General features: G+C 33.5%; 2 protein-coding genes and 1 long non-coding RNA gene across 3 annotated transcripts; all 3 read right to left on the reverse strand.

Moving 5' to 3' along the window:
- Positions 1 to 217: 217 nt before the first annotated feature.
- On the reverse strand, positions 218 to 2,366 carry LOC105322269 (uncharacterized). Its single transcript, XM_011420910.4, has 4 exons — positions 2,120 to 2,366; positions 1,726 to 1,887; positions 1,110 to 1,281; positions 218 to 748 (listed from the first exon to the last, which is right to left on the reverse strand). The coding sequence occupies exons 1-4, from the start codon at positions 2,172 to 2,174 to the stop codon at positions 460 to 462; spliced, it is 678 nt and encodes a 225-aa protein (XP_011419212.3). The 5' UTR covers positions 2,175 to 2,366; the 3' UTR covers positions 218 to 459.
- An 848-nt stretch (positions 2,367 to 3,214) lies between these two features.
- On the reverse strand, positions 3,215 to 4,926 carry LOC105326687 (uncharacterized). Its single transcript, XM_011426849.4, has 4 exons — positions 4,766 to 4,926; positions 4,309 to 4,467; positions 3,798 to 4,101; positions 3,215 to 3,690 (listed from the first exon to the last, which is right to left on the reverse strand). The coding sequence occupies exons 1-4, from the start codon at positions 4,836 to 4,838 to the stop codon at positions 3,492 to 3,494; spliced, it is 735 nt and encodes a 244-aa protein (XP_011425151.3). The 5' UTR covers positions 4,839 to 4,926; the 3' UTR covers positions 3,215 to 3,491.
- A 4,427-nt stretch (positions 4,927 to 9,353) lies between these two features.
- Positions 9,354 to 13,240, reverse strand: LOC105326688 (uncharacterized). The gene is made up of 4 exons (XR_010707941.1): positions 13,088 to 13,240; positions 12,668 to 12,829; positions 12,271 to 12,550; positions 9,354 to 12,112 (listed from the first exon to the last, which is right to left on the reverse strand). It is a non-coding gene; the product is annotated as an uncharacterized lncRNA (long non-coding RNA).
- Between the last annotated feature and the right edge of the window lie 460 nt (positions 13,241 to 13,700).

Below are 13,700 nucleotides of genomic sequence, written 5' to 3' on the forward strand. Positions count from 1 at the left end.
TACATTATTACATGTATGGTTTTCCAGAATATACGGTAACGAAGACGTTGCAAAGTATACTTTGATTTGTAATTTATATAAGTATACACATGCAAAATAATTTTATAATACCATATGTCACAATACTCTAGCTTTGCAAAAATGGCATTATTGCAAAGCCTTGTGTGTAAAATATAATTATCCTCTACACGTTGGCTATACCTTCATATTCCATACGGACAAAGAAGCCATTTTATTGATTAAATATATAATCATTCCAGCAGTTACACAGTTTCAGATTAGCAAAATCTTTCATAACGCATATTAAGTCAAGATCAAAGTGTCTTTTCGCAATTATTTTACTCGGTGAACACCATTAAAACACGTTTTTATTATCGACAGATACATGTTTTCAAAAATAATTTCTCAACACAAAAGAAGTAAGAGTGAAAAAGTGAAAAATAAAGACGTAAAAAATAATCAATATCTAATTTTTTCGTCCTGATTTGCAGTTTGTTTGTATTTGGGTGGCGGATCTACGGTATAAGCGGGAGGAGCGGACGGTGCCATGAAGTAGGGAGGGGGTGGAGAAGTGTCCATCCAGTTGTGTGGGGTTTTCTCCTTTTTACAAGGTTTATCCTCGTCTGTTGACTTTGATTTGACGGTATAATCTGAAGCTCGACCTTTCATTCCCCCACTCACTGTATTTAGATCCGTTCGAGAATTTCCTATTTTACTGCGGGCACGTGTACAGAACTTTCGGATAAAACTGTAAAAAAGAATGATATACAATGTAAAACGATTTAATTTTGTTTCTGACTTAATACAGCCAGTTTCATAGAAGCCCATATTTGTTATTGGAAGATCCCTACGTCAACTTTCTCTATACAATTACATTTATTAACCAAACCCCTTACAGGTCTGCCCTAAACTTGAAAAATGACTTTTTTGGCAATTAACTGTCATATGGTAAAGAAAAATCCAAACATTTTACAGCATAAAAATTTGAACATTTTCCCCATGTCTTTAAAGTTTGTACAGAACTCTCCGTGTAATGGAGGTAAAGATAGCCTATTAATGGCCACGACCATCAATCTCTCATATAAACTACATAAAGTTAGAATACTCACGTCAACATAACAATGATAAACAACACAACTATAAGAAAGATGGCTGTTATAATCAGAGGATGGACGTAGGTATGTCGGTGGCACTTTGATTTTCTCTTCTTGTAGTCGGACCCTTTCTCTTCATCGTCACAATCATCATCATCGTCGTCGTCATCTTTTTTCGTATATTTGTCTAGTCAAAAAATAACGAGAGGCTCTAAAGATAGTTTATGTGTCTGTGTTTTATTAGAGCATATATATTTTAACGTTCATAGTTTAAATGCACAGTATGATTTTTTTTAATACTTGAAATACATTTTCATTCTCTTTTTCAAATAAAAATTTGATTTAATTTAAATTTAGTATTATATTCAATCGTTAAAATTAGAAGAAGAAAAAAGAATCACATTGCAACACCTGCATGCAATTAACAGAATCAAAGCATATGGTTTATTTTCTCTAAATATATACAACGATATCAAATATCTGAATTTACCGGATTCTTAACACAGTCATATTAGTTTCTGTACATGGATCTTTGTGATTCTTTATCAAGCTTTATATGACATAACTCAATTCATCATGTAACGCACTACATATATACTGTGTAGTTCTCTACATATATGATTATATGTACCTTGGTCCACCGTGTCGAGACACCGCGGGCCGCTGGGAGTTCTACAACACTTCTCCTCCTGTCCACACTCCCCATCACTCAGACAAAGGGGGGCTTTGTTCAGTTCATCCGGGTCCATTAGCTGGACCTTGTCCGAGGACGGACATCTCTCTCTACGGCTCGCTGTAAATGTGGGTTAAAAGTAATTGTTATTTGTTCCTTTAACGATAACAAAGAAACGATTGAAAATATGAGTTCATAACATAATAACCAGAGAGAGAGAGAGAGAGAGAGAGAGAGAGAGAGAGAGAGAGAGAGAGAGGTGTCAGCTGACTTTAGAATAAAGTATAACCATAAATAAAATAAGGAAATAAACACAAATCTTAATGTAATTTAAATAGAATATATAGCATACCTTGTACATTTCCGAAAACGAAAGCCAAAACGCAGGAAATCAAGAGGACCTTCATTTCAAAAACATACCTTAAACCCCTCTGAAGCTATCCATTTCAGAATTATTGGCAGATCATCAACGAAAATAATTAGTTGCAAATAAAAAATTAAAGGGAAAAGAGATCGATATTGGCTCAATATATTTTCATTATCCTTGAAATAACCCCGTTTTTATGTGTCAAATCTCGATATGCATGATGTTTCACAATACCTGCAAAAATAAATAAAGTGTGGATGGCATGTTTATTTTATTCAGACAGAATCAATACACTTAAGATTTTTTTAAAGGTACGTAATGTGTATTTGCCACTCGCCAAATCGGTAAAACCGAGTGCATTATCTAGAACATTTTCTTGAACATTTTCTTGGCAGTCATCCAAGAAACGTGACGGAGTTGATAAAAAATAAGTACTTAAAAACATTGCAATTGTATTGTGAAAGATGCTCTTAAATTATACAAAAGAGGGTTTTGCCCTGTCGTGTTTCAGGCTAGTGTTCTTCAACCATATCGTAACAATATATATTGCGCTAAAAATATTTTCATCTTTTGAAAACAACAATGCAACATATTAAGGTCATAAATGAATTAATGATGAAAAATAAATTATTTATTGAAAATCTAAATGGGGCTTGGTGGTCGTGGCTAATTTTGGGCTATATGAATTTTATTTTAGAAGAAGAAGTTTGTATAAAAACATAAGAAATATTAAAATATTAAATATAAATCATCAGGAATTTTTATTTACTTAATAGTTTATTGCTGAAGAAATCGTGTCTAAAACTAGATGATTAATCTGTTGATCATCAATTCTGCTGAAAGTTTAAGGACTAAGTTATTTAGTGATACCCCGGCCAAGATTGATCTCGCATCCAGTTACGACTCAATTGTTTTCTGGATATTATAAATCACTAGAAAATTCCTTTAACTATTATTTACTCCAGTGTCAAGGTCTTATAAAGAGTGTTGATTTGGCATCATTGATGTCATGTGTCCTTGACTTGAAAAGGTAACCCGCCTTTTAACACTTACACTTAAATAAAATATAGACAAAACATATAAACTATGGCATACTTTATTTGTCATTCTGTACACTTGTTTCATAATAAGTACTCAAACTACCCTGTCCTGCAGGGTTTAGATCGCCTGTTCGTTAATGACACCTAGGGTCTACAAATCCTCATGTTAATCTCAGCTTGAATAAAAAGTAAAAGTACAAGTTCAAGGTTCGATGCTCCAGTTGTAATGAAGACCTTCTTTAATTACTTTCATTAAGTATAAACATACAATTTAAAATCAGAACCGAGAAAAGTCAAATCAATGTCAGGTTTTGACATTATATACGATCCTTTTCCTCCTCCAGTTTCTTATAGGGAGGGTCAGACTTTACGAATACTTCAGGGGAGAAGTCGAGCCCCAGAAACCCTTTCATGGTCGATTTGTCGGGAACGGGGGCGAAAGTTCCGGGGGTGTATGTGTTTTTCTTGGCAGCTTCTGCTGCTTTTCTCATGCGCTGTCTTCGTCGGCGAATGCAGCTACAAGAAATAATACACACAAATTATTATTACGTTGTCTCTATTTTTTCATCGAATATACATTCTTCATTAATAAAATCATTTGAATACTTCAGTACTATACATACCAGGCAACAATGGCGACGATTGTGATGAGAACCACCAATCCGACGATAGGAGCAGCGATCTTCATGATTTTGTGGATCCTTTTATGATGATGACACCTCATGCGATGTTTTTTATGATGATTTTTATGATGTTCCTCATCAGCAAAGCGGTCCGTCTCGAATACTTTGTCCTCTTTCTCGTGATGGTCATCGTCATCATCATCATCATCGTCATCGCATTCGTAGTCTTCTCCCTCCTTTCCCATGAGCTTCATCTTCATCTCTTCCCAAAATGACTTCTCCTCCTCTGCCGAAAGTTCCTCACCTAAGCAATAACGATAAAAGAAAAAGTTGTTTTGAAATTCTAGATAATAATCAAATCTTTCAATGTTTTGAAATGGCCTTTAGGTCAGTCTAGTGAATTTTGATCTTTAGATTTATTTGTTATATTTGTCCCGAGGATTTGGAATGGGTGTCATTTCATCTCAGTTTACGTGATGCAAGAAACACGCCTTTGTTCCAGTCTACTTACCGTCCATTCGTGGCCTGATGCAGAATTTTTTGCCGCTCTTTGGACAAGGACAGCACATCAGCCCCTCCGGACAGTATGGTTTCTCTGCTCTGCATGGCTTAGGTTTTAACATATACTCAAGCATCGAGAATTCTCGGGGACATTTCCCCTTTGCAGGATCTGGAATCAATCAAATAAAAAGAAATAAGAACACATACTGGGTAGATCTTATGTTTCGACGACAGTGCCAAATGATATGTCGATAGTATATATAAGGACGTCACTCAAATCTTAAATGATAAGACTATCATTCTACAGCGTGTTTTACTGGAAATCGATAAATAAATAAATAAAATACGTATTTTTGTTTTTGTTTATAATTTATATTGTATAATATAATATTATGAAAATAATACTATTATAAATAAATATATAAATAATATAATATAAATAATAATAATATAACAAATTTCATTACCTGGAGTTGGATCCTGTGAATAACACAGCCCAACAATGACCACAGCGACGAGGAGCGAGAATGTGTGCTTCATGGCTGTAGAGAGTCGTCTGCTGGATTTAACGATCGGCTGCGGCTTATATTTATATGTAGGTAATGGAATTTACGTACCCGACCTGTATATCCAGAATGTGCAGCCAGATGGAACAGGAAGCAAGCTTACTAGGGTACGGATTCGTGATCTTCACACAATGAGGAACTATTTTTAAAGGGATCCATTACATAGCGCCGATAAAACGAGGACTGTTTGGGGTTTTGATAAGCTTGTATTTACATTTAACAAAAATGAAATAAGAAGTTTTAAGTACTAGGGACCCCCCCCCCCCCCGTCCCAAGCACGACGAAGCTCATCATCCATGTTATAGATTGTCATACCGAAGTAAGGAAATAAATGTTACTAGATATTTTATTCATTACAAAATGCTTCGTTGATAATTAGAATGTACGAAAGCCCATTGAGCTCATTTTCGTAGGTAAAAAAAATTTTTTTTTCACGAAATAACGCGAAACTTTCGCGAATAAACTCGTAGCTATCGCGATATAACGCGTAACTTTCGCGAATAAACGCGAAAATTACGCGATATAACGCGTTATTTTCGCGAATAAACGCAAAATTTTTGCGAATAAACGCGAAACTTAAATATAAATATTGTTATTTCATAAAAGAACCCCTTTGAAGAATAATTACTGAAAACAAATATGCTAATTTGAATAAAACAAAATGATATTATATAAAGATGTAAATAAATTAGATTTAACCATATACAAATTAACATAACTTCAAACGTAGGAAATCTTTAAAATCTTAGTACTGATTTTCAAAGGACACAATGCATCGCGCTTCTCACATTCTAATGGGCGCTGTATTATTGAAAATGAGGCAGCAACATATTTTATTCATATAACAATTTTAATTCGAATTAAACGTTTTATTAAGTATCATTCAAGAATTTAAAGGATATCATTGTTTAAAACGTTATAATATATGTTATATCGCCGCGACATAGTTAACGTCTAGTTTAATATCAGAAAGATAAGTCAAGCTGTGAATTAAAATTTTTAAGATAATCAGTTCGAACACAGGGTCGGCAAACAAATGAAAATTGTAATATGATGCTCAAACTTATTATCTATCTTGGACATATAACATATAAAAATATTATAAAGTTTTATCAGATTTATTATTATCTATATGCAAAAAAGATAATTTTTTCTTCATAAATCAACGTAACACGGATATCATAATAATAATGAATAATAAGTATTTTATGATATAAAACTTAAAATGTGTTTGTTTTCAATCGTTTTTCTTCATAAGGGTTTTGTATGAAATGATGATATTTATATAATGGTTTCGCGTTAATTCGCGAAAGTTACGCTTTTATTTGCGAAACTAACGCGTTATATCGCGAAAATTTTGCGTTTCTTCGCGCAAGTTTCGCGTTTATTCGCGACACTAACGCGTTATATCGCGAAAGTTTCGCGTTTATCGAAAAAAAAATTAACCTACGAAAATGAGCTCAATGGGCTTTCGTAAGATTAAGACCAAAATATCAATTTTTGATGAAAACCATTCATGTACACTTTATCTATTGTTCCTGGCTTTTAATACTTAAAGTTCCAAGCGTAATTTATTCGTTTGCAATGTGTATGGTGTCCCGATAGGGCCATTTGCAAAAGTGTAACAACGCGCTAGCCCTTGATATGTTTGATATGGGAGAATCATATTTTAAAAACATATTTTAACTCAAGTATCGTATTATTAATTCACATTAGTTGAAGTATCCTGCAATATTTAAATTTTTTAGTGCCACTGACATTTTAACAGTCTTTGTGAAAACACTACGAATTGTCTTTGTACATGTAATGTACATTCCAATTAAAGTTTACATGACGTATTGTTGGGTTGCAAGCGGGGTTTGCATAATTAAAAGAAATGAAAATCATCATAAATATATCAATATTCCAATGATTAATTGTACAGTTGCTGAAAAATTATTTAAATATAATAAGGAATCATTCTTTAAAACTAGTATTATGAGGTGATAATTTGAGTCGAGGCGTGATCAAATCTATCATAAAAACCTTCGAGATTGATTCGATTTGACCACGCCTCGACCAAAATTATCAACTCTTAGTACCCAAAGAATGATTCCTTATTCCTTAATTAATGTTATTTTTCAAAAATGCTAAATAAGCTCATAAAATTACAGTAATATTGAATTACAAATCGTGATAATTTTCTACGCCAATTTTCTGCCAAAAAATATAGTCTTTGTTAAATTCTAAATTTGATTTCTATATTTCTATGCCAAATTGTACAATAATAAGAAAAAAAGGTAAATATGATATTTTTATTTCCTTGCATCTTAATTTAGTGAACATTTGATCAAAGGATGACTGCACGTAACGCCCTGTTTTGGGCCCTTTTCGGTCGCTTCTGTTGCGTGTATTTCTTAACCTAATATCACTTTTGTTAATTTTTTAAAGAGTCTAGTCAATTTGCAATATCTATTAAGATTTTAGACTGTGATACAAAAAGCTCATTCTACTTTTTTCTCCTTACAACTTTCGAAAAAGGAGAATTTTCGCGTATATGCCCTTGATCAAACATAAGATTGATATTAATATGCATGAGAGGTGGAGCTGACATTATCAGAATTGTACTAAAATTAGACTAGCATTAATGACAATGCCATGTATAAAACATTATGTGATCACTCTTTCACCATAACCCTATCTAGTCTATATGGTACAAGTATACTAATACTATCGCTTCAACAATTAGACCATGCGCGGATCCAGAAAATTTTTCCAGGGGGGGTCCGAAGGATAATTGTGTTTGACAGGGGGGGTCCGAGGCATATTTTCGCGATAATTTTACTATGTAAATTTAATAAATTTTCATTTTCCAGGGGGGGTCGGGACCCCCCCCCCCCGACCCCCCCTCTAGATCCGCGCATGAATTAGACCATGCCCATGTAAGTATATACATGTAGAAGACTTTAAATCAATGCTTGACAACTTATAGCTGCAGGTCTGTAGCTCCCGGTCTGAAAAAATTCGGATGGACGACCTGGGAGCTACAGTGCCTCCCACAGTAAAAATCTGCAATTTACGACGCACAAAAATGTTTTAGACTAATTAACCTTATTTTTACACAAATTCTGTGGAAAACATTAGTACCATTAAATTCTTCAGTCAATTTACTACTGATATCGGTACTTTACTTGCCTCAAACTTTCTTTTAAACACGTTAACCGACCTCAGAAATTGAAGAAAGTTAAATTCAAGTCGAGATCGAGAGTCGCCATTTTTACATGTAAACAAACTGCACCACTTCACATTACGGGGCTGGTGAATGGTGATGGTGTTTTAAAGAATATCAAAGGCAAGTAAAGTGACGATATCTTTAGTAAAGTGTCCAAGGAATTTTTTGGAGTCAAATATCTGTATAGAATGTGTTTGGAAATAATTAAGGTTAATCAGTCCAAAACTAGCGCAAATATTTGTGCGCCGTTAATTGCAGATTTTTAGTATGGAAGGCACTGTAGCTCCCAGGTCGTCCATCCGAATTTTTTCAGACCGGGAGCTACAGACCTGCAGCTAAACGAGTTTGAAAAATATTGTCCTAGTTAGCACATAACATTCTACCTTACACGTCACGTGATGGAATTTTGTATTCACAAAGTTTCCTGAGGTGAGAAATCACGTGGTGAATTATAATGGGCACGCTTGATTAAGCTTAACTTGGTGTACACCGGTATACACCGGTGTAAAAATTTTGTATTGTATATCAAGTCCACTTCAATGGTGTAGTGTACATGGCATAGGGAAGTTAAGAATGAATATGACGGAAAAGGGTGCAGTTTTAACAAAGAATCTGCTATTCTGCGACAATTAATAGTTTTTTTTGTGATATAAATGCAATAAAATAAACACATTTCAAATGGCTTTCATACAAACCACAACTTTTATGCGACTTCTAATCCGTTACATTATTTTAAAAATCATTTTCCAAGTTTCCATCATAACATTCGTCCTCCATATTGGTTCAGTGAGCTACACCCAACAACACATGCCCCTGACTCGATGTAGAAAAGTGTACACCCGGTGTACACCTAAACGCTACACGCTACCTTTGCACTTGATTTACAAAAGTGTACACGGTGTACACCTTTTGGTAAAATCAAGCGCGCCCAATGTTCAACATGCATCAGCCCTTGGTTACAAACTTTGATAATGCAAATATACAACTACTGTTAAACGGAGAACAAAAGACAAACATGCGCTGACTATGTATGAAGTCAGTATAAAAGTGGGTGTCCTCATTAATTATCGTATGGAGATAGAAGAAATCGTGATGACCCCCGCCTATGAAGACAAATTCGTTTAATAAAGCTTAAATTGACAAAGATACAAGAAACTTTATTTCATTATAATTCAATTATAATTCAATGGAGTCAAACAATTAATAATAATTATTATCAAATCTAAGATTCTCGCCAAATATTATAAGCCAAGATAAAAAAAAAAAAAGGACGTGCATACAAGAACTACTTTAACACCCCTGCGAATGTGTTCGGAATGTTTTCTTTATTGTTGCTAAGTATGTAATAAATCCAGAGGTGCTCGAATGAAAGTTCACGAGACTTCACTGAGATTTGTTCAGTTCCAGTGAAATTTTGACCGGATGTATAAGTGTTCGGATAATATTCTCAAAATACATAAGTACTGATCGATTTTCATATCATATTCTACTTTGATTTATGTTAAAACATCAATATCTTTTAAGATGTATGTCTTATTTCACCATCTAGCGGTTTTTTTTAAATCAAACGATGATAATCAGAACAGAGTTATCGTTCGTGTTCAACCACGTGTAGAGTGGTTAATGATATAAAAATTAGGTTGCTTAATAAAATCATAGCCATGTTTGATGCTTGTGGTGTGCAATACCAATTTTTTAAAAAAATTAATGGGTGAATGTTTTGCATAAAAACTTATTGTATCGAGCCATTTTCAAGGAACATTCTGCATAAAATAGTACAGTCTGTTTCACTATTATTTTATTACTAGGTCAGGCGCGGATCGAAAATTAATTCTTAGAGGGGATCTCTACTACGCATGTTTATTGTCGCAACAGCAGAGAAAAAAAACTATTTTTTGTATTGTTGTGTTTATTTCTAGAACACATTTTATCCACCAATTAATGAAGATAAAGTTTAAAATCAATAAACCTCTAGAATTTATATTTGACTACAAGTATACCTAGATTCTCTAAAATAGACTATAAACACGAGGCACGATTTTTACTGCGAAACAGAAAGTGTCAAATAAAACCACGTGGTCTAAAATTTAAATGACAATAACATTCGCAGGGGTGTTTAAGGCATGTTATAAAAATCGTTAAGGTTTTCGTGCCGATTCTGACGTACAAAATTGACATTTCACACTTAAGAATTAATTTTAATGTGAAGGTGATAAAAGTTAATCATAAAATTAAACACTTGCACATATTTTTAGTTGATTGTCTAAATTCAATTGTAAAAAGCTTTCACAGTGTAAAATTTAATTTTGATAAAATTAATAAATATGACATCGACACCATATCTGTTTATAACGCTACTAACGTACCATGTGATATCGTTAAACTGATAAACACATTGTATATAGGGTTTTTTTTTCTTATCATTAGGTGCAAAGTAAATAAATATTTTCACATGTAGACAAGTTTGAAATATTCCAATTCTAAAAACGGTATTCTTCAAATATTATTTTATCAATCAAAGTACTGAAGTGCTGACGAAAGTTGATTATTGATTATTATTTATGTTATTTTGCATGGAAATAGATTCTCAGCTTGTATTTAAATAATTACGCAATTTTTTCTATTAGAATTCTCGTGCTTTTCCCACAAGAATTCCTAGCTAAGGACGGAAAACTCATAAAAATTGAATCCAAGAAAGTTTGTAACAAACAAATAATAAGTGTTGTCCACGCCAGTACTGCTTTAGTTTGGATAGTCTACCCTTGATTCTAGGCACAACTGCTGTAGAAATAGCGCGTTAGTAATCAATGACAGCGAACCAGTCTTATTTAACTATGGGGTAAGAATATACAACTGTATATGACTACAAAGTACAAACTACAATCAAAGTACTGAAGTACTGTCGGGAGTTGATCTTATTGATAATTATCAATTTTAAAATCAACGATATGTTATTTTGCCTGGCAATTAGTTTCTAATCTGTATTTGAATTACGTTTTACATTTAATTTTTTTTTTACATTTTTATAATATGAATTCTCGAACTTTTCCGACAAGAATTTTCAGAAAATCCCGTATGAATCATGTTGTGTGATATTTAAAGATATTAAAGATAAAATTAATTCCATTAAACTGTATCAGTAATTAATGAAATGTTTCTAAAAATTGTACACGTCTGGATCCAAGCAATATTGAGCTCTAGTCTTGTTCAACCAGACGCTCGGCTGTCTCCGTTAATCTCCGACTACCAAGAGAGACTCTCTGCTTGTCGGTGATTTACGGAGACAGCCGAGCGTCTGGTTTTGAACTCTGGCGTAGGAATACATGCAACTACAAAAAACAATTAAATTGTTCGTACTATATAAAATCTGACTATTTTCAAGGTATTTATAAATACGTTTCTTTTGAAAAACAATGGTACAACATACAGTACACCGAATTTATCTATTATTTTCAAGATCTACGTCTTGTCAGTGGTGATGATTTGTGCTTAGGTCCAAACACTGTTTCACTTTCGGTTTGCCAGAGTAACTGCATAGGAGAGTTGATTAAAATCAACTCCCAAAAACTATCCTTATTGTTTATACATGCCTTTTAAAATCCGAGATGCAGTCATTGAAAGGACATATATTAAAATAAAATTATAATGAACCATATATTGATTACTAATTAGTTAATATGTAATAAATTAACTCATTGACTCTCTCTCTCTCTCTCTCTCTCTCTCTCTCTCTCTCTCTCAGTCTCTCATGATACAACATTATGTAACAAAAAATGGTTAAAACAACACAATATCTATACTAAATTGATGCAGTTCTCTCCCTTTCTTGATCATGCAGTTGCACATTTGTAACGTCACTTGGGCGGTTGCGTGGATTTGCTTGTTTTCCCGCGAGGTCTTCCATATTAAGGAATACTTTCATGCCTTTTCCGACCCTCATTACGTATACAGGATTTTGGTCGTGGACGGCAGTTGCCATATTTTGTTTCCTCAATTTTTTGTTGGGGTTTGATTTAGTATTGCCTTTTTTCTTCTGACTGTTTAAAAAAGAAAAAGAAAGCTTAAAAACGAAAATACACATAAAATTAACTGAAACGTTATTTCGATGCATATTTTTCTTGAAACGAAAAATAAAATCCGTTCAATTAAGAAAATTGCAATGTAAAATCAATCCCTTGGCTGTATAATGACTTACTAAATCATCAGCCCGGCTAAACCAACGACGACACACAATCCACCAGAACAGAATAGGAAAAGTATATGTCTCCACCGGAAACCATTGGAACAGCTCCTTATTTTTCTGCCAATTTTATCAAAACATTTATAACTTGTCCCGGATCGCAACGCCTTCTCCATACGCCCCTTATGCCAGTTCTCACTTTTATTTGTCTGAGAATTCTCCCACTCCGACAAGTTTAAGATTTTTGACAACTTGGATCGTAGGTCCATTGACCGGGGCTCATTTGTCTTTTTATCTGTTAAAAATACATTAAGTGTATTTTAAAAATAGTTTTAAAAACTGTTATAATGTTGGTTTGAGAAGCATAACACTGAATCTTTGACATGTTTGGCATTACCAACGATGTCCTTACCATGCAAATAAATGCACATGTTTCCTCCTAAAATCCCACAGCATTTACCGTTAGGGCAATCGGAATCCTTCTCGCAGAGAAAATCAGTCGTTTTGATTTTACGAGAAAGAGCATGCTTAACAGTACCCGGAAACCCAACTGGGCATGCCTGGTGTTCGGCGCCTGAAAAAACTTGCAACAATGATCAAAGTAGAAGGAACTTGATGGTCACAATCATAATTATCACGCCATTATTATCATCGGCATCAATTCACTCTATATGTAAGAATGTCAATACTATTCTATATTAGATTTTAAATTTACATATTATAGTAATCTTCTTCCTCAAAGACATGGAGTATGAAATTACATAATGAAAACTAATAATATTATGGGGGAAATGCACCTATTAACTTATTTGTGAGAATTATGATATTATACCTGATTCGACTAAAATGATGCAAGCGTTGAGAAAGACTCCAAAAATACAAAAGCTGAGAGACATATCTTCGACAGGCGTTTTCCTTTTCAGTAATACTGGCTTAAGTTTCTATGAAGTATATATCTTAAATACTAAAAATTAGAATCGATATAATTTTTTTCTACTTTAACCACACCTCTGTATTAAAAAGTCTTTCACAGGTAAACCCTGCCTATCCTCAGTGGGTCCAAATTCATGTCGCTTACAAATAACAATGTTTTACTTTTCGTTGCCTAGCAATGTATGAAATTCAAAGGCACGCTGGAAATGTGTTAAGTAAGAAGAGACACGATGGTATGAAGTACGACCGATTTTAATTGTATTCTGATTTGATGGTGTGAAACTGTACTGTTTGTTGCGGAGAAAATGGCACAGTATGAAACACTGTTCTGCTTTCATTTAATTCTTTTCTGTCATTTAATTCTTGGAACAAAAATAGATGTTTAAAGGTAGGTTATTAGACCATTTGTGATCAAAATAAACACTTTCAAAAAAAATGATACTTATTTCTTTAAATCATAATTTTAAGGGAATATGGGGCAAACAAACATATTTTTTTTTAAATCAGCAAAT

Source organism: Magallana gigas, chromosome 7 (genome assembly GCF_963853765.1).
Source record: "Magallana gigas chromosome 7, xbMagGiga1.1, whole genome shotgun sequence".
Classification (NCBI taxonomy): domain Eukaryota; kingdom Metazoa; phylum Mollusca; class Bivalvia; order Ostreida; family Ostreidae; genus Magallana; species Magallana gigas.

Coding starts and splice junctions, on each gene's coding strand:
- LOC105326687 (XM_011426849.4), bottom strand. CDS start 4,838: ATGAAGCACACATTCTCGCTCCTCGTCGCTGTGGTCATTGTTGGGCTG. Junction 4,468..4,765: donor TTCACAGGATCCAACTCCAG/GTAATGAAATTT, acceptor GATTGATTCCAG/ATCCTGCAAAGGGGAAATGT. Junction 3,691..3,797: donor ATCGTCGCCATTGTTGCCTG/GTATGTATAGTA, acceptor TATTTCTTGTAG/CTGCATTCGCCGACGAAGAC.
- LOC105322269 (XM_011420910.4), bottom strand. CDS start 2,174: ATGAAGGTCCTCTTGATTTCCTGCGTTTTGGCTTTCGTTTTCGGAAAT. Junction 1,888..2,119: donor CGTTTTCGGAAATGTACAAG/GTATGCTATATA, acceptor CCACATTTACAG/CGAGCCGTAGAGAGAGATGT. Junction 1,282..1,725: donor TCTCGACACGGTGGACCAAG/GTACATATAATC, acceptor TTTTTTGACTAG/ACAAATATACGAAAAAAGAT.